Source organism: Biomphalaria glabrata, chromosome 8 (assembly GCF_947242115.1).
Source record: "Biomphalaria glabrata chromosome 8, xgBioGlab47.1, whole genome shotgun sequence".
NCBI lineage: Eukaryota > Metazoa > Mollusca > Gastropoda > Planorbidae > Biomphalaria > Biomphalaria glabrata.
In genome coordinates, this window is record NC_074718.1 from 26,099,914 (window position 1) to 26,126,772 (window position 26,859).

A 26,859-nucleotide genomic window follows, 5' to 3' on the forward strand; every position below is an offset into this window, starting at 1 on the left:
AATTAATCTCGGCTAAATGCTGTAGAGAATTTGTTTGACTAATGGGAGGACAACTCTATTGGTCGCCAGAGACGAACCCGCTGAGCGACTCCAATATTTCCGATAGCATTATGGAATGTTAGAAATCGAGTACAGGACAATCTAGCACGAACAAACAATTCGGTGGAGGGATGGCACCATGCTTTTCAACTATTGACGGTCACATGGGCGTAGCCAGGGGGGGGGGGGTTGGGGTTCAAACCTCCCCCCCCCCCCGAAATGAAACACCCCTCCCCCGGAATTTAGTGACTAATTTTATGCTTTGATTTTGTTTATTTTAGATTTTAATACAAAACCATCACTTGCCCCAGCACAACCAAGGGTGTTTTAAGTTTAAAACCTCCTACCAGGGGGGTTCGAGTTTAAAACCCCCTTCAAGGGGGGTTCGAGTTTAAAACCCCTACTGGGGGGTTTGAGTTTAAAACCCCCTCCCTACCTGGGGTTTTTGCAGTTAAATCTCAAAAAAAAAAATGCAAACGAATATCCCCAAATTCCAAGAGCACAAAAAAAGCAAAGTACGCACTCAATATTCTATGACCGTAGCTAAATGGGTTTTGACTTAGTTTTGAGTTTAAACCCACTTCAGCGGGGTTTGAAGGTAAAAATACCTCTTTAATAATAAAAAAAAGCACATTTTACACTCAAAATGTTATGAGTGTAGTCGAAGGGGTTTTGAGTTTAAACTCCCCTCCAGTGGAGTTTGAAGCTAAAAATTACCTCTTCAATATAAATTAAAGCAAATTACTCACTCTAAAATAAAAGTTTAAAACCCCTCCAGATGATTTTGAGTTTAAGAGCCCCCTACAGAGCATTTGGAGTTGGAAAACCCCTAACAGATGATTTTGACGATAAAACTTCCCTTTTCGATATAAAATCTAAAGCAAACTACAGTCACTTAATTCCAAGAGCGTATTCAAGAGAGACTGCACATTTTTACCTGTGGCTGGGCTCCATCAATAAAGTGCAGTGAATAGTCATCTGCCGAAATTGAAAAACACTAAATGTGGCTCAATAAAGATGGCTAAGACAGATTTTAGGAGTCAGTTATAGAGATCGGGTCCAAATCAAGAAAATCCTATGCCGAACTGTGAGTTGATCCCTTAGTAAGATTGCGACAGAGCGTCGCATGAGGTTTGCGGGACATGTTCTCCGACAAAAAGAATTACGCATAAGAAGAGTTGCGATGATATCCTATTACAACATGACGCCACACATTCATGGAGGTCCTCATGGCAGGTGGGAAGAGGCTTCAGACATTACCAGTGACAGATTTTTATGGAAACAGCTTGACGGCTAATGCTCCGAACGGCGAGGGAGGGTCTAAGTCAGTAAGAATAGCACATTAGGTTTTTTCAAATAAAACTTTTTAATAGCTGGTAAATGCAGTGTAGATACCTCAGAATATGCATTTTGTTGGCTTTCAATATCAGAAATAGTGCTTGGCGGCGGGTCTTCGCCCCGCGCTGGGGAAGCTCCTAGCGCTCCCCCAGACCCCTTGCTGGTAATGGCGGCAGATCTACAACTTTATAGAAACAGCTTGACGGCAAATGCGCAGAACGGCGCGGGAGGGTCTAAGTCAGTAAGAATAGCACATTAGGTTTTTGAAATAAAACTTTTTAATAGCTGGTAAATGCAGTGTAGATACCTCAGAATATGCATTTTGTTGGCTTCCAATATCAGAAATAGTGCTTGGCGGCGGGTCTTCGCCCCGCGCTGGGGAAGCTCTTAGCACTCCCCCAGACCCCCTTGCTAGTAATGGCGGGATATCTACAATTTTTCCACTAATTCATGGAAGAACCTATTCTAGGGCACAATAAACGTCTTCCGAAAGAATGAAGGGTCAAAATGTAATAAAGATAATGTACACACACACACACATAAATACATATAAATTTTTGTCATGGAGCCGTCTCAACAAATGTACAATCCACACAGGTGACGTGAAAAACACAAGCCCATGGTCGCCTCTCATGTCGCGGAGCCATTAGTGTCGTGGCTTCAGATTTATATGGTCAGATGACGTAAAGTAAGGTGACCAGACGTTCGGACATAGCTGAGACAGTCACGATTTTTATAAAATGTCCTGCTTTCATCAAAAAAGTCAATCAATCTCGAAAAATTATTTCAAAATCTGATTCAACGCATCGACTTAAATAATAAATATCAACTAAGCTGCCTGCTGTGGGCAGTTCCTGCTTTGAAATAATATTTTATTTGTCTCAGGAGAAGTGCCCTACCGTAATCAAAAAGCTTTTTTTGAAAACCCGTATGCCTAATGGTGGCTGTACACATTTTGGAAAAATTCTATGCAGCATTTTTGTTAATTGACTGACAGAATGTCAGTGCTTTCGAGGTATCTTCTGGCGACTTCTGGCGTTGATGTATTGTTTTAGAAATGTCGTATGAAAAAGGATCCACCCCATTCAAGTACGCATGTGACTTACTACTTTGGGAAACGATGGATTGGTTAGAAAACAAAAATATGTAGATCAAATAGCGACAATCGTAAACTTTTTACGACAGTTGTGCCGAATATCTTAAGGAGGCAAGCGGCCATCTTGACAACGTTAGCGCTGGATCGCACGAAAAGATACCTTTCTGGGAAATTTTTCAGACCATCATCGGCAAAACTGAGAGGGAGCTAAAGTAGGACAAATTTAAATACCATTTTTCTTTTGACAAAGCTTATATCACCTCTATCTGTCAGGGGGAAAAACGTTGAATTACGTTATATTATATCTTATCTTATCATATATAATACAGACGTTACTTCTAAAAAGAAGATGTTTACGTCCTACGCGTCATGCCGTCATGCATTCAGTCATGCATATTAACCAATGACTTAAATTCTACCAAGTCACTGGTTTTCCTGGCTAGCTCAGGCAACCCATTCCATGTTCTAATAGCACTAGGGAAGAAGGAGTATTTGTACACATTTGTCCTAGCATATGGGACGACGAATGTGCCTTTATCTTTGTGTCTTTCTGAGTATTTTATTAAATTTTGGTTTTGTATTTGAAGATTATGGTTTAGTGTCTTATGTATAACTGCTACTTTACTTTTGAGTCTTCTGTCCTGAAGGCTTTCTAAATTTAGTGACTTTACTAATGGTGTTACTCTTGTCAAATGTGAATATTTGTTTGCTATGAATCTCACTGCTCTATTTTGTGTTTGTTCCAGTTTCTTAATGTTTTCTTGAGTTGATGGGTCCCAAATGGAGGATCCATATTCTATTATTGGCCTAACCAAGGTTAAATAACATTTTAGTTTCATGTTCTTATTTGATTTATAGAAATTTCTTTTAATAAACCCTAATGCTTTGTTTGATTTTTTGATAGCTTCATCAATATGGGGATTCCATGATAGTTTTTCATTTATTATAACACCTAGGTATTTTGCGTTTTTAGTATGTGTAACTGGTTTACCATGAATAAGATAAGTGGAATTAATTTGTTTTAGTTTTTTTGTTACTCTTAATAACTGACATTTTTCAAGGTGGAAAGACATGCTCCAATTTGATTCTCATTTATGTAATTCATCTAATTTTCTTTGTAAAATTTCTGTGTCTTGTGTGTTTTTATTGTTCTATATATTATGCAATCGTCTGCGAATAATCTGACTTTTGTTCCTGAACTAATGCTATTTGGTTAATCGTTTATTTAAATTAAAAATAGTAGTGGACCTAAGACTCTTCCTTGAGGTACGCCTGAGTTTACAGTTATTGATGTTGATTTAGAGCTATTTATTATTAAAGTTTCTTTTCTCCCTATCAGACAATCTTTATTTTAAAAAATCTCCGACACCCAATCTCGGATCAATATGAAATTTTGCAGAATTATTATTATTATATTACCTGAAAAAAACAAAAATCAATTTAAAAATAGAAAAGTTAATCAATTAGTTAATTAATTAACTATTGGTAATTAATTATTTTTTTGGTATCTAGAACAAGGGAAATAAATTGTACTTGACTAATAAGGTGGTGTAAATTTAATTAGGCCCTGTGGTGAATTAATTTATACTTGCTTATGTTTGTGTAACGTCGTGAGAATGTATTCACAACATTAATTTAATGTGTTATTGTGTGTATCACTTCCGTCAAATCATGTGTCGTTATAAGTCTTGTTTTAGGTTACTCTACAGTGCTACATAAATTCTTGTTACACTTTATACTTTGTAGAGAAAAGTTTGAAAACATCAATAGATAACTTTAAAACCTTCTATTTTCATAAGCACTTCCTTAGCATAGTGGTTAGTGCTCTGCCTTGGAGAGGCTGAAGAGGCTTTAGCCCTCGAGTTCGAATTCATGTCGTTCAACTCATTTTTTCAAAAATGCATTTAAAAGCAATAACCTAGATACCACTTTCTTTCTCTCCCACCCCCTTTCAAAATGATCCAGACAATTGATAAGAAGTGTATTGAACAATCTGAAATCATGAAAAACAAAACTATTGATAAAAATAATTACGTTCTCAAAATATCTGGTCATCTTAGGTAACGTTATTCTGCGTCTTAGGCCAACGGTTAATGAAGGTGCCGTGTCGCATAACGACCAACAGCCTATACTTTACCAACGTCTGTCATAGGAGTCGACTTAGGGTAGTTCTAAAAATCTTCCCAGCATTCACCGGGATTCGAACTCGAAACCCCCTTTGCAGAATCCCAATTCTTTACCACTGAGCCACCATACGATTCTCTAGTGCTCAAAAATAAGGCCTATCACGCTTGGATGACACATCATATATTTGAACGAAATGATTACCTCCGTTATCATCACATAGTCCTCACAAGTATAGTCGTTATCTTCGTCTATTATGGGATCTTGAAGAGCAAAGGTCTCAAAGACTAACATAATGTGGCTGCTGAATGGTATTTCTATTACCCACGTACAATCTATTATGCTGGCGTAAGTAGAGAAAGAATCAAAGTCTGGGCTTGAGAACGTGCCTTCCCAAAGCCCCATGGTGATGGTGTTTTGCTTTGATAGACTTCCACAGTTATTGGATACTGGAATAAAAAAAGGATGTATTTTTATAGCTATTTTTGTTATTGGATCAAGCATAAACTTTTATTTAAACAGCCAGAACTCTAAATGACTGCCATTAAATAATTAGGTTTAGCCAAATGTTAGGTTTGGAGTTATTTTTGACATTTAGAAGTCTTAACAATGAGTCAATTGTAAAACTAATGGACCTCATTCACCAATCGTAAACAAACAACATTTAGCTCTAGTCAAATATCATATCTTTATCTTCAGGACACTTATGATTAATAGGTTATTATCATTTACAAAGTTTGTTATGGCAATGCTGTTGAGAAATATCAATGGAAGGAGAGACCCAGTGCCGGATTTAAGGAAGTAGAGGACGTTAGTCAAGATTTTATTGGAAACCACTAGACTGGCTTGTAAGACTTAAAAATAAAATATTTTGTTTTGAATTGGATGAAATTGACAAAAAAAAGAATTTTCTTATTTTTACTTAACATTATTTTTACATTTTAAACAAATAAAAAAAAAAAAAAGAACAACATAATTTAGTTGTCTTTAATATATAAAACACAATAAATGAGGTGCGGATGTCCCTTATGAAAACTAACACATCGTTTGATCAATTGTGATGAAACTTGTAACGATTTAGTCTTACATCTTCATACTGTTGTGTCCTATTTTAGAAAGGCGACGCCACCAACTTGAAAAAAAAGTTCGTTGTATAGGTTTTGGTTTCAGCAGTTTGAATAAACTTGCAACGGATTAGTTTTTTCACCATTGTGTTCTTTGTATTTTTAAAAGGCGACGCCACCAACATGCAAAAACAAAAGTTCGCTTTATTGGTTTTGATTTTAGCAGTTGGCATAAAGACTGTCGTCGCCGTGTATTTCTACTAGTACCAAAAAATGTTATAATAAAAATTAGAGCAAATATTTTACACATAATTACAGAAAAGGTCGGTGTGGAAGAAGCACTAATGTTGGACAATTATTCCGCAAGTGAGACGACTGCATGCCGAAGGCGATCTTATTTGGCGAGCTTAACACAACTCTGCCCGAATTGGGTGTGGAACCTCGAGCCCCCTTCATAGGTAGCCAAACCAAGAAAATTTCAAGCGTATTTAACTTCTCGACCACGCTTCCCTCGTTCTAGACCCTAGAATCCATATCAGTGTTTCTCAAACTTTTTTGTCTGCCGGCACAGTAAAAAAAACTACAAAAATTTCCGGCACACCAGCTGTTTTATAATAAAGTGAAAGCTTTTTTTGACCTGTTCTTAAATGTTACATTTAATGTGAAGGGTGTGCCTGTTTTTGACAGCAAATGCGATCAAATCGAGGCTCCAAAGTCGACAAACAAACTCGCATTTCATCGTCTATTTTAAGAAGTCTCTCTTTTCTTAGACTTAATTTCAGTCAGTGCTGAAAATCCAATCTTACAAAACCATAAAGATGCAAATAAAAGAACTATTTTGATTGCTTTTAAACTGATTGCAGGATATAACTTATTGAGTGAAATCCAAAATACATCCAAGCTTTTCTTGGCATAACTTAAGAACTGCATCGTTTTTAAAATCAATGAGCTGCTCTTCTTCTTCAGTTGTAAGTTTTGTAGCTTCGTTGTTTTCTAATGGAGATCTGAACCATCCTTATTCCAACCGTTGGAAAGTAATGCTGCAATGCTGACTGCAGGCGTGACAAATGTACTTAATTTCGGGGAGGATTTCATTCATTGTAAGTAGGAAAGCAGTTGAATAGTCCTTTGGGTATCTTCCTTTATTGCATATTTAATTTTTCACCACATGACTTTAGTTTTGAGGATGCATTGATGATATCTTCCAATGGTCTTGTAAAAAAGAAACCGTTGCGACTTCTGCCTGGCTTTGGGGCAAAGTCACCTTTAGTAGAAGAGGCGCCGCAAATAACATCCACCTATTTATTGGAGTTGTCATCTTTATGCAGTGGGTGCCCTCGCACTGTGGTGGGTAACGAGGCGGCTGATGCTTTAGCACGAAAAGGAGCACTGGCCGTGCCCACTTTTGAAGCCCCAAGTACGTTTAACCAAGCTACGACATTAGTCTGACAGTGGGTACATGGCAAGTGGTTGAAATCCTGGGATGGCTCCAACAAAGCCCGTGGAGTCTGGCAGCATTTGCGTCGCCCGGACCGCGACGACCCATGGTGCAGGCTAAAAAGGTCGGAACAATCTATCATTGCGCAGTGTGGAATGGGCAGTGCCCTGTTGGTGCTTACTTTGCCCGGTTCCGGCCAAATTTTGATGCCCGTTGCCGATACTGTGCAGAGTCGGTGGAAACAGTGGCGCATCTCTTGCAAGAGCGTCCGCATCTCCGAGAGCTGCGTGTAGTTTGTCTGCCGAGTCACTTGACCTGTATGGGATCTTAAAGGCACTACGACTAACAGCAGAGTTTCTGGACAAAGCTACGACAGGACTGATCCTTCCAGCCTTGCCATCAATTGGAGTTCATCTCAGGGGTGATACAGGAGACATTGATAATCTGACTCCATTGCTTCACAAAGCTGAGAGAAAAGTCGGGATGCAAGATTTGATGAGATTTGATGAAGTTTACAAATTCAATCACTTGATTCAGAACAGACAAAGATTTGAAGACTAGAGCTTCTTTGTGGATCATGCAGTGAACAACTAATACATTTAAATTTTCTTGACACACAAGAGTGACGAATCTTTTTCTATTTCCCTGCATGGAAGGACAGCCATCGGTGCAAACGCTGACAGTTTTTCCACTGTTGTTTGAAGAGCAAAATGTTTTCCTTTACCACTTTGTAAATATCTTCGTCTTTGTTTGTAGTCTGTAAGTCTTTGCAAAATAAGTATTAGTTGACACATTTTTCATCCATTAAGAACCGAATAAAAGCTAGCAGCAGGGGTTCGCCGCTAACGTCAGCTTGAAGAGATCACAGCAGAGACACTTCATCGTCTTTCACGTCGAAGTGTTCGCAGATTTGATCTTGTAAATTTGACGATAAGTTTACAATTCTGCGAGAGATAGTATCATTTGACATAGGCACTTTTTAAACTTTTTAGGCGGCATCGGGTCCTAGGATTGTTTCAACAACTATTGCTAAATCTGGTGCAATGACTGATTCAGTCTTTGTGTTTGCTTTCTTGTGTTTTGCTAATGATTGAACAACCTTATAACTTGCAATCAATCCCTTTTCTGGCAGTTTTAGGTAGTTCGTAAGTTTCTTAGCTTCTTAATTTTATTGAGTCCTGATGTTTTCGAAGTACTCCTACGGTTGCGCTTTTACAGCCGGATGTTTTGTTTCCAAGAGCCTCTTCAATTTGCTTGGAACAAGTGCCCCATTCGACAGAGTTGCATTGCAGATCAGACAGAATGGCAATGGAGAATCTTCAGTTCCCGAAGATATGAAACCATATCCGATGTAATCTTCTTTACACCTTCGTTTGGTTCCTTGCTTTTCATTTAACACTTTCGCAGTTTCATTCTTGCTAACGTATTTCTCCATGGATAACAATAATTGACGCTTATTGATAATTTGTTATTAGCATACATGAAACACATCGCTTATTATTATCGTTCCCAATTCAAAAACTGCTGTGCGTCTGCTAGGGCGGCCTACATTTTAGTTATAATAATACATGTATAGAGGAAAATTCCATAACCTGAATAGCTAATACCCCTTTCTATCAGCATGGAGCGATCCGATTTAGTACGGCAGAGAAAAGGGTAGAGTGCGGGCTACTATTACTGGTAGATTAGTACTTGCTTGTAATCGCAACGTAAAATAAAAATTTAATTTTAGACAGACCTGTGTAACGCTGCACGGGTGGCGTTCTGGAAACCTGCATAAATTTCAAATATTTCTAGAAACTCCCGCGGCACATCTCTAAATCTTCTAGTGTGCCGCGGAACACAGTTTGAGAAACACTGATCTAGATGATACTAATTCTCGATTTGCTTTTTATCTAAATCAGATTTGTACACTAATTCAAACGGAATAAATGCATGCTATTTGTAGAAAGAAAAAAAAACAGAGCAAAGCCGGGTCAATTAAAGCTAGTATCTATATTATTATATATATCTGCGTCCAAGCAGACGTTTGTCCAACTGCCAAGATTACAGTGAGTGTTACATGTCATATAGCAGGGGCGTATCTAGGGATTGGGAGGCCCGGGAGTATTGACCTCTTTGACCTTGCATTTTGACATTCGACATATGACAAGAGATAATCTATGCAAAAAATATATAAGCCCAAAATCAAATTGGTTCAGTATGTCAGTAAACGTTACAAAAAATAATCTTTAAGACTCTTTTAATGAATAATACCGTTGTTTATAAGTTAAATAATGCACAAGTGACCAATCTCAATTGATATCGCTTCACGTCGTGCATTATGTGCAGCAAAGACATCTATAACATTATCTACATCGATGCTTTCTAGTATTTGTGACTTCACTGACATTAAAGCCATGATAAGCTATTCTTGCGTCATTGTGCTCCTCAGATATATTTTGATGAGCTTGAGCTTTGAGAATGATCTCTCACATGACGCAATGGAAGTGGCCTGAGTTAGCGGTATTCGGAGGAGGTTGCAAGGTTTGAGCACACGTAATTACCATATGAAGCCAGTTTCTGCAATATGTCTATTGGTGATTGTATTACTGGTTTGTTGATGAAAAGTGCTCGTGCATCAATGACATCATTGAACAAGCAATTTGCCATTTATTTCATAATACAAACAGGAAAAGGTAGAACAGTTTGTCATCAGTGTGTCTTCAGTCTTGGTTCAAGAAGAAACCCAAAGGTATCCATTTTCTTTCCAGCCTTTGGAATCTGCCCTTCATCTCCATATGAAATCTGTCCAGCACTTCTGTCGCAACACGTTTGAATTGCAGTTCTATTGACAGTCCTACATTAGAACTCAACTTCCCATCAAGTCTTTTCTTTCTTCTGGTTGTTTTGATTACAGGGAATCCATAGTATTCACTACCTCCTTTTGCTTTTTCGATGGATTGGGTTTTTGTCAGTTTCTCATCATTTTGCAGAAAGCATGAAAGGGTACTAATTTCTTCAGCAGCTTCCCGTATATGCAGTCCCAACTTTTGTAGTTTATTCTGAACTATATTAATTGGGCGCAGGAGCTTTGACCAGAATTCCAGATATGCAAAAAACTCTTAATTTTCCACTGCATAAAGAAGATTCTGTGCTAATATTATATGATATTACGTCATTGTTGGTTGTTTATGTTTTGTGCGAAAGCAAAAGTATTCAAAGCATACAAAAGTGGGAAAGATCCCTATCTCGCTATGCTCGAGTATAGAAATACTCCGAAAAGCGAACTGCCGTATTCACCATCACAACTGCTGATGAGTAGAAGACTCGGGGACATTATTCCAACTGATCCCAAACTATTGAAACTATCGGTAGCTGAAAATGCAGAGACATTACTCAACGAACGATAGATGAAAAGCAAAGACTACCTAAAGATTACTCTGTCGGAGAGAAAGTGAGAGTTCGTCTAGGACAAACATGGCAGAAAGCAGTTGTCATAAAAAAAACATTCAGCACCCAGATCTTACATCATAAAAACAAACAATGGAAGAAGAAGAAATCAACGCTTTTTGAACAAGTGTTTCAATGAAGACATCTCTGGGTACTATGATACCGATGAAGACAATGAACAGCAAACTGTTGGAACAAACGAAACAGACAGTTATAGACCAACGTCTAGAGAACTTGTTGTGCCAGTCAAGACAACCAGAAGTGGTCGAATTGTTAAAGTTCCTAGTAGATATCACTCTTAAGAACTTTAAAAGGAAGGATGCGATAATAACTTCAAAAGGATGGATGTGCTAATATTATATGATATTACGTCATTGTTTATTGTTTATGTTTTGTGCGAAAGCAAAAGAATTTGACGGAAACAAAAAGAGAGTTTTCTTTGTCTACTTTGATAATCACAGTCTCCATTAAAATTATCATTATTATTAATTAATGTCTACAGTATGTTAATGTTAATATCTATCTGTGACAACAGAACATATTCTGTGCACTGCTTCTAGTGTCCATTCTTTCAGTTGTTGCTTCAAAAAGGTTCTCCAACAGTATGATGATTTTGTCGAGATGAAAGGAAACTGTCGACGTAGCTTCTTCTCTTGTATTACTCTTTTTTTAATCCCGGCTTCATCTTCTTTCAGTTTGGCCCATCTCTGGGGTTAATTTGGAAAAAAAAAGTTGAACAATTCATGTACAGTTAAAAAAAAAAAGTGACAATTGTTGTCTCAGCAGACAGACGGCCACTCATTGTGGCTGCGTTATTATAGGTTTAACCTTTGTGTCACGCTGTTTTGAAGCCCCACTCTGGTCAACTCGGCATGGGGGAAGTTTCCATAGAAAGAATAAAAAAAAAATAATTTCACAAATAAAAAATATGCCATGATTGTAAAATTTCCTCTGACGAAAAGACATACATTTTAGTTATTTGATTCATTTTCCCACCTTTGCAATTCACTCTTTTATCACTTTATAAGAACAGTTGTTTTGTTTGTTTTTTTTAATTTAGAGAAGCATGTGTCCATTGGATTGAGGAAAGATGAATAGAGGGTTAATAACTCGAGTGTGAAGTTGAATTCTGAAATTATAGAAGCCAAACCCGAATAATGGACAATTCTAGCATTATTAAGAATAACTATTGGATCTGTTATACTCGATTCTGTAAGTTTTGCTTCAAGGTTAACTAGCGTAACCTTAAAATACTCGCCATTTAAATCTATTATTAGTAAAGGTAATAAGATACCTGGAATTCGGTGTATATCATACAGTTTTATTCGTAGCAACAAAGAGAGAAATATTCTTAGTTCTTACTGCAAGCACATGTTTGATCTCTTTTAAAAGGAAAATAAATCGGCAACAAATCTATTAAAGATTTGCATTTTAAAATATAAAACTAACATAAAAAACAACTTTGATCTCTGTTGGAAAAAATATTTTTAAAATGTCAACAGTCAACGTACTGATAGACCTAGATCTAGGTTTAGTCTTTGTTATAAATTTAATCCATTAATGTTGAAAAATAAGACTCCCTTTGACACTATTTGTCAATCAATTATATTAATTTATGTATTACAAACAAATTTCGGACACCCATTTAGGGGACCTCCTCAAGTGGGGTCCCGGGGAGATATTCAAATATATCCCCCCCTCATCCCCCCTTAGCCACGCCACTGTCATACAGACAAGACTGAGGGTGATTGCGTATCTCAAAACTTCCCCTCCTGTAGACTTTCATCCTCAAAGAAAGGCTTAAAAAGACGCCTGTTAGGCCAAAGATTTCTTTGACAACGGTGATGACGCCCTCTCCATGTGTTAAGTGGCTGCCTTCAGTTCTGAATGACCGGAGAGCAATGCAGCCTTGACGTCACCAAAACCTGATGAAGAACAACTGAAGAAGAAGAATGCGACGTTAGCTGAATGCAATGTGAATGGCTTCGTCAAGCTCAAGAGTCAAGCCCATAGCCGTTTCCATTGATCAACCTCCACCTTCCCGATGAAACTTCACAACCCATGTCATGAGGTGGATTCTGTACGCGGAGAGATAACTCTGAGGAAAGGGCAATGTCATAACTCTGATGATAATGCGGATAAAGTAATTGTGTGAGTGTAGCCAGCTGTACACAGTACACAGCGCGAGTCGAGCGCTAAACTGTGACAAGTGACGACACAACGACGTTTTGGGATGGATTTGTGTTGTGAACAGTCACGTCGGATATAGTCATGTGAGCAGTAAGAATGGTCGAGTGAAATTCCGTCGGTTTCTAGAAAGCCTTCGTGGACCCTATATAAAGAGCGTAGGTGTCACAGCCAAGACGTCTTAGTTCAGTTCAGTGCGGTTTAGCGGTGTGGTTCTGTGCGACGGTTTGGTGCGGAGTAGAATCAAGACAACTCGCAATTACGAGACGAAGTCTTGATCTTGATCAACGGTCAAGTGCGATACATGGAGCCCAGTGTGTGAAGTCAATACTATACAGTTGATCCCAGTGCAAGTTGGAGAGGCCAATAGAGTTTGATATAGTGGTATACTGCGGCGCAGTTCTCAACGGTAAAGCATTTGTACAGTTGTTGTATGTTGCCAATTGTACAGTATTGGCTCTGATTTATTGGACATTAAAGTGTTACGTCATTTTAGAGCCCTGAGTAGTCAAGTTCATTGAGTTGGCAGTGTCGTGTTTGCAGACAGCCTGGATAATGAGAGTCATTATCATATATAAAACTCAAATACTGACTGACTTATGTGTCAAGAAATCTCATTAGTTCTCTTAGGTATTCGCATGAAAGTTCGTACACGGATTCCTTTTCTCTTTAGGGTGCTTGCTAAGACGCGGTTTTGACAGATTCGCAACCTGAAAAAACGCAATTCGCGAAAAACAATGATCTTTCTATCAAACCTTTGTATTTTAGTTTCGGTATTTCCCAAAAGGCCAACGTCTATATAGAAAGCATAAATAGAAATGGCACAAAATACCGTTTTTTTAAAACGAATTACTTTTTCCCCTAAGTCAACTTATTTTTAATTTGCCTTGCGTCAGTTCAAATTCCTTTTAGACAAACTCCAAATAAAACCAAAACGAACCCAATACTACCAAAAACGATATATATAGAGTCTATTTTATTAATTCTTTAGAGATAGAGAGAGGGAGAGAGAGATCAAGGAATGATACTTTTAGCACTGTCATTTGCTACGTTCAAAAGGAATAAAATAATTGATTACATTTAATAAAAACAAAATGATATTTCCTTAAGTTTAGAAGACAGATAACCAAAATAAATAGTGTGTGGGGAAATGGAATATGGCATTCGATTCGGAAAACTATATTTTTTTCTTCAAGTCTGAAACTGATGGTCTAAAGTCTAAAGAAAATTGTAAGTGTCTTATACCGTACATTGCTGTCTTTATGATTAAAAGATGTAAAAATAGTTGAAACAAACCAAAGGTATAAATATATATATATACATATATATAGTAGCGTAACTAGGGTCGGTGTCACCCGGTTCGGGTAGCTCATGATGTCACCTATCCCCAATTCTACTTTCTCCAAACCTTTCCCAATAAACACTGTCGTTATTAGTTTGTTCTTTTTGTTAAACCAATACAGTGAGCTGACTACTTACTTTCATTGATTGTTGCACAAATGTAAAAGAGTGTCGAATCTATTATAAAATTCCATTATTTATTGCATATTTTACAATGTAACTTTATTAAAATTAGAAACAGACTTAACATCACCTGAACATGTTTCCTTGGTTAGACTTTTAATAACATTATTTTGTGTTGTTTAAACACCAACCACCATCTACCAGAATATGTACGTTTGCTATTCGTCTTTGGAGCGCTTGAAACTCACAAAGCGTATTCCGGGGCGGAGTCCCAGGCGCCAAGTGCTTTTCAGCATTTTTGAGCTTAAGATACCAATTCTCCTTAAGTTTAGCTTGTACTATTTCTCCTACAAAGAAGAAGTAGATCACGCGAAACTAAGATAGAATTGGACTGGCCGTATCTGAACTGTGAGAAACATCCAAATTATCCCGTTCACCGTTTAGTTGTGCTTTGTAAATAATTATAAAGCGTTTTGTATAACCGAACAAGTTATTTATGGAGATAGTATTAGAGTGGCACCAGGTTCCCTTTCCGTTCAGCAAGGTGGTCTGGGAAAGCCCGCCAAGCGTTTTTCTGCTTTCTGAGCTCTGTCTTCTACAACAGATTTTCTTCCCTTAATAAGAAAACCCATGTCAATATTAAATTATAAAGGAGTAGGACTTTCTGATACAGAAGTATGTTCTTGAAATCTGGGCGCAATATATTTATCCTTGTAAAAAAAAAAAGTCGCTAAAATTAAGTTTAATAAAGGGAGAGGAAACATCGGCCAATACTATTTAGCAAGGGATTTTTGGTGCACTTCTGGTGCACGCATGTCTTACGATAAGTTAAGATGAACATTTAAGTGTTTTATTTGGTCACATTTAAATGAAGATGATACGACGTTTTTAACTTACAAAATTTTAACTTTTGAAACATTGATAATAATGGTCAGAACGTCGCGCTTTCCATGATAGAACGTCGCACCCCATCCTCCACAGCCTGAGAAAGGCTGCAGTAGATCATGCAGGTTTATTATGGACTTTTTGTCCTAAGATCGTCCTCGTGTTTAGCAAGGCGTCTTAAAGCGGGACTGTTCTGGTTTGGCAAAAAACGTCAATAGTACGATGGAATGTTATTCGGGAGAAATTGTTCCGTTCTTCAGTAAAAATAGAGGTAGATTATAGAGTCGCGTTGGTGAAGAGGCATTAAAATAATTTCTTTAAAAGAACTTTTTGCATTGATCTTTTTGCTAATAATAATAATAATAATAATAATGCTGTTAGAACTCACTGAAGGGAGAACATCTCTCCTCCCCAAAAAAGGGGATCCGAACCAACCATCAAACTATCGCCCTATCACTTGTCTGTCAGTGGTGTATAAACTATTAACTTCACTTTTAAAAAGTAAAATGTATAAATTTTGTTCTGCCCATAAGCTACTAGCAGATGAACAACAAGGTTGCATTGAAGAGTCGATGGGCTGTAAAGTACAGCTAACTATAGATGGTATTATATTGCATCAAGCTAATAGAAGAAAGAGAAATTTACACATGTTTTACATCGACTACAAAAAAGCTTTCGATTCAGTTCCGCATGATTGGCTATTAAAAACCCTGGACATCCATAGAATCAACCCAAGAATAAAACAACTATTGAAAGTCTGTATGAATAGTTGGAAGATAAACCTGCACCTAAATCGTGATAAACTAGGTTCTGTGCACATAAGAAGAGGTATATACCAGGGTGACTCACTATCTCCACTCTGGTTCTGCCTAGCGATTAATCCTCTATCTACATTACTCCAAGACTCTACAAACGGTTTTAGGGTTGACACTAAATGTACAAAATGTGTGTCCCACTTATTATACATGGATGATCTAAAGCTATATGCAGAAACCGAGCAAAAATTACACACCTCAATCGAAACGGTAAAAGGCTTTAGTGACGATATCTGTATGTCTTTTGGCCTGGATAAGTGTGGCATCATAAGCATTAAAAAGGGCAAGGCAACGAACACCAACATTGCATTTGAAGGCATTGAGGAATTGAACTCCGCCTCTATTTATAAATATCTTGGAATAAACCAGAATGCCAAGATAAACCATAAGAAATTAAAAGAGGACTTTCTTGGCAAATATAGGCAAAGAGTTAATAAAATCCTCAACACCAAACTGTCTGGCAGTAATCTCATCACTGCAATTAACAGCTGGGCCGTCCCTGTGCTCCTTTACACGTTCGGTGTGATCAAATGGACTGACACCGACCTACATGACATTGACAGACTCACTAGAAAATTACTAACCAAGTTTCGATGCCTACACCCCAAGTCCTCCACCATAAGGTTATTCCTGCCCAGGAAGGATGGGGGTCGTGGATTGCAGAACATCTTCAAATTGTGTAAGATGCAAGTTTTAAAAATACGATCAAAACTGCTCGCCTCCAGCAACAAATTAGTTTCCTTCCAACGGAAATACGACTCCGATGCAACCCCTCTGAACCTACACAATGCTGATGTCAATATCGGTTTGGACGACGTAGGGCATGAGATTCGCCAATGGGAAGAAAAAACACTCCACGGAAAATTTCCGGCTTCATTACATGGGGACAACATCGACAAGGCTGCTTCCTTAACATGGCTCAAAGCAGGTCATCTCTACCCTGAAACAGAAGGCTTTGTTACAGCAATACAGGACAGAGTAATCAGGACAAAAAATTACGAGAAGCATATCCTGAAACTCAATGTTGTCGACAAATGCCGAAAATGTGGAAATGTGGGCGAGTCGATTGAACACATTATGGCAGGATGTCCAGCCCTATCAGAATCAGCCTACCTAGGTCGCCATAACCAAGTTGCAAAGTTAATACACCAACACCTGGCTTTGACGTACAAATTGATCGATAAGGACACTCCCCCTTATTATAAATACTCTCCGCAAGAGGTTCTCGAGTCTACTGAACATCTGCTGTACTGGGATAGGCCTATTCTGACCGACAAAACGGTAGATTTCAATCGCCCGGATCTGCTGTTCATCGATAAAAAAGAAAAAACCGCTACCATTATCGATATCGCCGTACCACTGTCTCATAATTTAAGAAAAACTGAGATAGAAAAACAAAGAAAATATGGGAACCTAGGCTTGGAGATTAAGCGTCTATGGAAATTGTCCAAAATAACAATATACCCCATTGTTATATCAACCGAGGGGATAATAACAACTGACCTCACAGACACCTTCAAGGCCCTTAACATTCCTAGGAACATCTTCGTTGCCTGTCAGAGGGCGGTACTGCTGCAGACCTGCCACATCACCAGAAAATTCCTCAGTGGAAACTGTTAAAGGGACTACGATGAATTTTGTTTCTCTTTAGCGAAACTCGACCCTGGCAGCGCCAGAGAATGACTACTCGTTCATTTCTAACATAATAATAATAATAATAATCTTTATTCGCTTACATTAAACGAGGACAGTTTTCTTAGTAATCGTAATCTTTGCTGCCCTTTTTTGCTGATGTAATCAGTATTTGCAGTAAAATTTAGTTTATTGTCAAGGATAGTACCAAGGTATTTAAAGGTTTGCACAATTTCAATAGTCTCTCCAGCTACAGAAACAATATCATTTTCCTTCTTTTCCCTACGAAAATCGATTATCATTTCTTTGTTTTTTTTTACATTTAATAATAAAAAATTATCTTTACAGTATTTTTCAATGTGTTCTATTTCTTTGAAATACTCATTTACGTCTGAGCTCTCAGAGAGCAGGGCAAGAAGAGCCGCATCATCAGAGAATTTTGTGAAGGAGCAAAAAGGACTATCGCATTGAAAATCATTGCTGTACAAAATGAACCACAATGGCGATTTCACAGCCCCCTGGGGCGCCCCTAGTTAACTATGCGTTCATTTTAAATAACATTGTTTACCCTAACCCTCTGAGATTTCTGGGTCAAAAATTCATTAGCCCATAGTATTATGTATGGACTAATCTTCAACGCTTTCATCTTTTCAATGAGTAAATGAAGTTGTATAGTGCTAAAGCTGATGAGAAATCAATAACAAACAAAATTACATACGTGTTCGGAAAGTCCAGATGTTTGTAGACACAATTTAAAATATTTAGGATGGCATCATCTACACCTTTACCCTTTTGGTAAGCAAATTGTAAAGGGTCTAACTTATTACAAAGATCATTCAGAAGAAACATTTTAACCAATTTTTCTAAACATTTAGACACAATGCAATTACGTTAAACAGGTCTATAGTCATTCATTTCTTTTGGTTTGGAAACCTTTGGCACAGGTACAATTATAGATGACTTCCAAACAGGTGGTATCTCATGGTTTAGTAATGAAGTAGAGAAAATATCTTGGAAAGGTTCAGCTAGTTGTTCAGCACATTCTTTTAAGATTTGCCCTTTTATTCCATCAGGCCCACCAGCTTTCATTGGGTTGACGTTTTTGAAAATGTTACAAACTTGCTCTTTAGTAATCGCTTATTCTAAACAGTTATTAACATTGACATCATCAAGGGCTTTGAGTCTTCGATAATTAAAATCTTTCGTGTCGAAGCGACAATAGAAATCATTTAACTTGTTGGCTAATGTTTTTTCGTCTCTTGTAGCAAGATTATTTTTAATTTTGACTTGTGCTCCTGCCATTTTGTTCATGATGCCCCACGTCTGTCTCATGTCACTTGTCTTAATTGAGTCTTCCAGCTTGATGCGGTAGTTTCTCCTCCCTTCCTCAAGAACGACGTTGGGATTTCGTTGAGCTATATTCCTTGTCTGTCCATCGCCACTCATATATGCTCATTTCTTTTTGATTATTTCCCGTTTTATTTTTGCAGTGACCCATGGTTTATTGTTGGGGTATATCTTGATGCTCTTAGTACTCACACACATGTTTTCACAGAGTTTGATGTAATTTGTCACTGCGTCGACCCATTCTTCCAGATTTGAAGTGGTCTCTTTAAACAAATTCCAGTCAGTGCAGTCTAGACATCCCTGTAGTTTGAGAATATTGTCTTGAGTCCATTCTTGTATGTTTTTTTAAATGATTTTTCCTTCTTTAAGTTTCGTGCGGTAAGTAGGCAGCAGTTGTATTGTTTTGTGGTCCGATGATCCTAGTGGTGGCTTTTCACGAGATGTGAATGCTCCTTAGAAGTTACAGTAACATAAGTCCAAAGTTCTGTTCTCTCTTGTCGGACATGAGATGTGTTGATAGAAGGTGGGTAGGTCAACCTTCAAGGTGCATTTATTAAAATCACCCAGTATAACTACTGGTGAGTCCGGTGACCTTGTCTGAAACTCATGCACTACGTCAGCGATGATTGCAGCTGCAACTTCCGTCTTGGCTGTAGACGGAACATAAACCAGGACTATGTAAATAACACCAAAGTCTCTTGGCAAATAAAAAGGTCTCAATGAGAGCGCCAGTAGTTCTAGATCCGGACAGCACATCTCTTTTTAACAGTGTAATTGGTACAGTATTTGAGGTTGATGTACACACAGAGGCCCCCACCTTTCTTCTTCTTAGACTCAGCCGTTCTGTCAGATCTCACGCAAGATAAACCATCAATAGCAATCAGGTTGTCGTTGTCATCCTCCTCTAACCATGTCTCAGTAAATGCCAATAGACAACTTTCCCTAAAAACGTGGTCGTAGCGTACATGGGCACATATCTCATCCACTTTGTTTCTAATTGAGAGGACGTTAGCGCGAAAACCTCTTCTTCTCAGCCTTTGCCGTAGTCCTCCTTTTTTCCCTCTTTTCCTTGTACTAACAGAAGAAGGATAGAGACAATTTATATGTGCATAACATGGTGGAAGAGGCTTCCTCTTGGAACGAAGTTTGAGGAGTTGATCTCTACTATAATGAATAGATCTAGTACTAGATCGGCGCCATCTTGGGTCGCCATTTTTCTTCTTTCATTCCTAACCAAATAACCAAAGCTGAACAAATCTAGATCTAGTAAAACTGCAATGTAAATACTCATTGTAGAGCCCACCTTGAAAACAGAAGTCTTCATCTGCATAACTAATTACAAAAGAACATTCAATATACATTCAGCAAAGAAATAATAATGAATAATGAAAGCACAAATTGCTTGTCGCCACAGTGCAGCGCCATTTTGAAAAAAAAATTGGGTCCGATGCTAAGATAGAGAGAAAACTTGATTTAGAGGGACATTCACTCATCTTAGGCCAGTAATAAAGATTCTACTTTAAGTTGAAATGACGTCACTTAAATTAATAATTACATTTCATAAATTTTGGTGCAATTGTAATTTTACCCGATTCATATTTAAGTATAAAATAACTACAGCGCAAATAAAAGCGATATTTAAAAAAAAAACAGTAACGTACGTACCAAAAATAAAATAAGGCTGAAATCAAATATACAGATCTAGACTACTACAGTAGATGTGTCTAGGCATGTGTCGGTATATATCTAGAGATTATTTTTTGTGTGCCTGCTTTTCCAAGATATGATTTTTCACACTTAGATGTCACCCGGAGCGGACTGCAGCCCCGCAGCCCCCTAGTAACGCCACTGCATATATATATATATACATATATATATCTTTTTAAATTATTTTTTTAAAGAAAAGGAAAAGGGAACGACCAGAATTCGAACTTGTGAGCTTCTCAGGCCAATTCAATAACGACACTGCTAGCGAAGACTCTAATAACATGATAGATTGTATAGTTATCAACTGTTTCTATTTCATGTTTGTGTTCACTAAGTCTAATAAAGCAGTCTAATATAAAGAGGACAAATTCAGCTTATATCACTTCTTCAAGTACTATTTCTTTCCCTTGTTTAAGATATTACGCAAATACATTTACTACAAAGTAATTTATTACCAATATGTAACTAACAAATCGGTTACTTTTTTTTTATTGATTCTTATGTTGTCAAATTAAATAAATAATTGTGCAAAATTTTAGCGTGATCCGAGATTGGGTGTCGGAGAAATAACATCTACAAACTTTTGGCCAGACGGACACACAAACAGAAAGACAGATTGAGTTGATATATAAGCATTGTAAAAATGTGAATTAATAAAAGTGGCCTAAAAGTGTAAAAGTGTGTGTGTGTGTGTGTTGTGGAGGTTGGCTGCGGCCGAAAAGCAACAAATGGTATATTCAGTAGCGAATTGAGGAACCGAAAAGCAGTCAGAGATTTAACGTAGGACTATATTTTTGTTGTGGGCGTGAGAGCGGGAATTAAAAAGGGGGGGGTGACTAACTAACTATAAGTGACACTAGAAAGTCACGACCAAAGGCCATGTGCTTGTTGATAGTTTGCTGTCCATGCGTTCTGATATTCGTGCTGGAAATATTGAATGCAACCTTTTTACCTGTACTGGTGGACTCGTATGTCTGAGTACACACACCCTCCTCCTCGTCATTGTCTGTAGTTCTCTTTGTTGGAACTGCTTTCGGTTTAATAAGTGGGTCCGAGGCTAAGATAGAGAGACAACTTGATTTAGAGGGACATTCACTCATCTTAGGCCAGTGATGGGCAAACTACGGCCCGCAGGCCAATTCCAACCAGCGGATGGGTTAAATCAGGCCCGCAACAAGTTTGGAAATAATAATAATAACAAATAGTCTCATAATATCACATTCAAATTTATTTGAAAACGAGTTGAATCATTTGAACAATAGTGCGAATTGTAATTTTTTTTTTTTTTCCACTAATGCTTGTGTCGAAGGATTTTTAATTTGCACACTCACAGTAAAGAAAATGTACACCCGTGGTAAATATTATTCAAACAAGTGAGTTGTATGCTTGTAAATTGCTTTAACTCTGAAAGTGCTAAAATTAACACTCACATATGATTCCGAATGTCGTGTTTCTATTAAAGTGAGTCGAACTGGAAGTGGCTTAATGTTAGAAATGTTAATGACTGACCACTATGTCTCACTTGTAATGAAACCTTGGCCTTTTTAATGTATACAATATATTCCGACACTTCACTTCTTAACATAAATCTATTCACTCCCTTACGCACTCATGACCGATGGGGACAGAAAACACATATCCGAAGATCTCGAAAATAATTATTACATCAAGTTCCTTTTACAAAATGTAATGTAAAAGCTGATCTACACACAAGGAACTCATTAACAAGGTCTAGCACCAGCCACAGCAAACGCTTGCCCATCTGCTAAGACCAGCGAGTGGAGCCCTGGTGATGATTATGAACACTTATAGAAACCATATGAAGCGGATGAGAGACATTTGCGCGTTGAAAGTTACCAACAAGTTCTGCACCCAACCTATATAAAGAGCGGAGGTGTTTCAGTCAAAGACAGCTTGGTTCAGTTCAGTGCGGGCTCAAGGTGGAGTTCTAGACTGACGCACACGTAAGTTTGTTCTTTATATTGTAGTGTTCAAGACTGCAAAAAGTAATTCAGTAATGTCTAGGGGAGAATGTAATGAGTAATTTAATTTTTAGAAGTTTTAGTTCCGAATGAAAAAAAGATTTTTGAAACTGTAAGTCTATCTCAAAAAAAAATATAACATCCAGAAACAAATCAGTGGATAAAAAAAGGTAAGCCTTCAACAAAATTCGTCGTTAGGACTAGTTTTGTTATCAACTACCTGAGCCGATGAGATTGATACTGGTCTAATGATATTATTATAATACGATATAAATGAAGAATAAACAAGGACTGCGTTCCTTGTAAGGCACAACAAAAATGCCATATGTTTTTAGGTCTAAACATTTAGAAAGTACCTACATCAAGAATATGGAATATTAAGACAGATGAAGCTGCTAGATGTGATAGGTAAAAGGCCTGTATTGCTAGGATTGTGAATCCTAAGACCACGAATCCTCAGACAACGAATACTTAAACAACTTGCTAGGTCAAGTTCGCCGGATGGAAGACAATCGCATCCCGAAAGTCCTCCTTTATGGGCAACTGTAACTGGCTCAAGAAAAATGGTCGTCCCCACGTTTGCTTTTGAGGATATAATCAAACCGGACATCAAGGTTGTGTATATTGATGCTGACCGTTAGGAAGACGTAGCCCTAGACCGAAATACGTGGAGAGAGATGGTGACCAAAGAAAGCTATGGACAGCGAAAAAACATGGGCCTCAGCTCTTCTACCACCAAAGCGAAAGCTTTTATTAACCTGTGATATAAGTGGACGGGAGTGTCTCTCCAGGTAGGACTCCAGTCACACGAAAAATTATTCTACGAGATGAACCATAGTCGTAAGAGGAGGCCAACTCCACCAAAACGAGGCTGCTTTTCGACACTGCATCATACTGCCGTAAATAAAGAACTTATTTTCGATGTAAAACTTAAACATGTAAATGCTTTTCACTACCGTAAGCTTACTCCCAGACCATTGCAAGATTTCATAATTCCATGCATTCTTCATACCCTGTGATATTTGCTAAACTACATGAATAAGAATATAAAAAAAGCAATGCACGATGCGTATTCGAGAAAATTTGTGGACTGCAAAAACGAAGGAGTGTCTTTCTTCTATGAGACAAAAATTGATTCCACATGGCGCTAAGATGTTCATTCTGCACAGATCGTCTCCGTCACATGAGCAAATTAAAAGCAAACAGTTCATTCAATTATCTGTGGCCTTGTCCAATTCACTGGTAAGCTTAAGAATTATGAAGATAACTTGAGACACTTCATGACGAATTAAACAGAACATTTCAACAACAAAAAGAGGTATTTTTAGTTTCTAATGATCTATCAAACAATTATTTTCATGTATGTCTATAGATCTCAAATCTTACGAGAACAAACTGGGCGCAATGTTAGCGGTGCGTACACTTGTTAGCAGCTTTTTTTTTTTCACGTATGAACATCCCAGTTTACTGTAAACATCAGAACATCCCAGTTTACTGTAAACATCAGAACATCCCAGTTTACTGTAAACATCAGAACATCCCAGTTTACTGTAAACATCAGAACATCCCAGTTTACTGTAAACATCAGAACATCCCAGTTTACTGTAAACATCAGAACATCCCAGTTTACTGTAAACATCAGAACATCCCAGTTTACTGTAAACATCAGAACATCCTAGTTTACTGTTAACATCAGAACATCCCAGTTTAGAATATCCCAGTTTATTGTAAACATCAGAACATCCCAGTTGTCTGTTAACATCAGAACATCCCAATTTGAACCAAAAGACGTCCAACTATTGTCAAACCACTCACAGATTCATACATCGCATAAGTATAACTTTGATATCATTAAATAATTGTGTTAAATTTCTGTTCGTTTGTTGTTTTTTTAATATTAGACCTAAGTTTTTGACCCGCCCCTAAAAAGTTTGCCCATCACTGAGTTAGGCATTTCATAAAATTCAAAATTTCAGTTTTAATGCATTTTTTTTTAGCCGATAGGAAACAATTAATAGAAGGAGAAGAAGGGTGAACATAGATTGCAGACAGGAAGCACTACCGAAAATAGAAATGTAATCTTCTGCTAACGCACCAAGGAAAGTAATGAAAAGCTCAAACTCTGGGCAGAAGTGAGTTCAAAAATATTTGCTAGCGAAGCTTCAGGTTAAAGACAACTAGTTAAGATTAACGTTAGTCTCAGTAAACTGGTCTTTGGTCGCATTATTTTTGTTTTTGTTTTTTAAGATGCTTAAATTTACAAAATACAGTTAATTGGACAAAGATGAGAGAGCTACCTCGAGAAATATGTGGGCATTATAAGAAAACCGTAAGAAAAAAAAGGAATGAAAATGAAATTTAAAAAAGACTTCTTAAAACAGATGGACATGCAATGTTAAAACTTCCAGTAAATCTAAGTTGAGAATAGAATGATGTTACATATTGTACTAATATGACTGTGTATATGTAGTAGGTCTAAAACAATTGTTCCAGTTGAGATCTATTTAAAGTGATTTCAGCTGAGTATTTAAATTCATATTTATTGTTAATCTAGTTAAACTTAAAAATTGGAAAAAAAAAACGTTCAAAAGCTTTGAGTTTTCTATTGTTTTGTATTTTATTGGAATACATTGGTACACGATACTATTACACCTTTAAACATATTTATATTAGTGACGTACAAATAGATCTCAAACTTTTAAGAACCTGAAATTTAAAAAAATTTCCAATATTGCACATTCCATTTATTTTTTTTAAACAGATAAAGAGACTTACAATTTTGGATTTTTTAAACATATTTTAATTTTGGTCTCAAACTTGTATGACTCGTAAGAATACTGATAAACCTAATCTTATTTTCTTTTATAGTTATGTTAAGTATTGATATTTCGTTTAAGGTTTCTATTTCAATCCAGAGCATTAGGTAATGGGCAGGGTACACTTTGCCATAAATCCGGCTCTGGGAAAGACTAGACAATACAACAACCGGAAGTGAAATAGCGGAAGGACCCCGCATACTAGCTTCAATGTGTTTCAATTTAAGCTACTTCCGAAAGAATGAAGGGTCAGAATGTTATAAAGATTAATTAAGTACACACACACAGAAACACACTTATATATATATATATATGGCTGGGGGGGGGGGAGAAAAATAATTAATTCCTTATGGGTTTAGGGGGAACAATGAAACCAGTTCCTAAATTCAACAAGTCCTTATTGAACAGATTAAACAAATAGTTATTGGACTTTTTCATACTAAAATGATCTCATTATGTCGTAAAACTTCATGACTTGCTCTTAGTATTCTAAAACTTTGTAACCTTCTTTTTGTTTTCTAAAACGTCGTAACCTTCTCTTTGTGTTCTACAACTTCGTAATCTTCTTTTTGTGTTCTACAACTTCGTAACCTTCTCTTTGTGTTCTACAACGTCGTAACCTTCTCTTTGTGTTCTACAACTTCGTAACCTTCTCTTTGTGTTCTAAAACTTTGTAACCTTCTCTTTGTGTTCTAAAACCTCGTAACCTTCTCTTTGTGAGATCTCTAATAGCATCGATCCAGTTGTGTATCTAGGGAAGCAACACCTTTGTTCCCTACTAAAACTTTGTAACCTTCTCTTTGTGTTCTAAAACTTTGTATCATTCTCTTTGTGTTCTAAAACTTTGTAACCTTCTCTTTGTGTTCTAAAACTTTGTAACCTTCTCTTTGTGTTCTAAAACTTTGTAACCTTCTCTTTGTGTTCTAAAACTTTGTAACCTTCTCTTTGTGTTCTAAAACTTTGTAACCTTCTCTTTGTGTTCTAAAACTTCGTAACCTTCTCTTTGTGAGATCTCTAATAGCATCGATCCAGTTGTGTATCTAGGGAAGCAACACCTTAGTTCCCTTCTAAAACTTTGTAACCGTCTCTTTGTGTTCTAAAACTTTGTGAGATCTCTAATAGCTTCGATCCAGTTGTGTATCTCCATACCCGCCCTACCTCGGTACGCCACTGCATGGAACTACTAGTTCAGCTTACGCAAACTTACACGTTTGTGAAGGGTACAACTCAATGGTTCCCACCCACACAGGGTCCTCCTTTGAGGTGTAGTGGTAGGTAAGGTAAAGAGGTTGAGAAGCAGTCACGCTAGTTGTTTGGGCACATAGATTCTCGTTCAATTGAGAGGTCGCGTCTGAAACCTGATGGTAAAAGAATAAATGGATTATTACGGGGGTGGAAGTATAGATGAGAAGATGGGCAGACTGAGGAATTATATGCATGAATTACATATGGAACGAATACTGTCGGTTGATCGGACCAGCAATTAATCGGAC

The 26,859-nt window shown here is 37.4% G+C and overlaps 1 protein-coding gene across 3 annotated transcripts in view; it reads right to left on the reverse strand.

Moving 5' to 3' along the window:
- Positions 1-26,859, reverse strand: part of LOC106059529 (uncharacterized) — a 134,760-nt gene that overhangs the window by 86,018 nt on the left and 21,883 nt on the right. For 2 of the 3 annotated variants that reach the window (XM_056039051.1, XM_056039052.1), the window contains exons 8-10: positions 26,574-26,724; positions 21,521-21,625; positions 4,802-5,046 (exon numbers count right to left, since the gene is read on the reverse strand). In XM_056039051.1, the coding sequence (XP_055895026.1) occupies positions 4,802-5,046; positions 21,521-21,625; positions 26,574-26,724 (501 nt within the window). The remainder of the gene's footprint in view (positions 1-4,801; positions 5,047-21,520; positions 21,626-26,573; positions 26,725-26,859) is intronic. The other variant, XM_056039053.1, reaches the window with a different exon arrangement.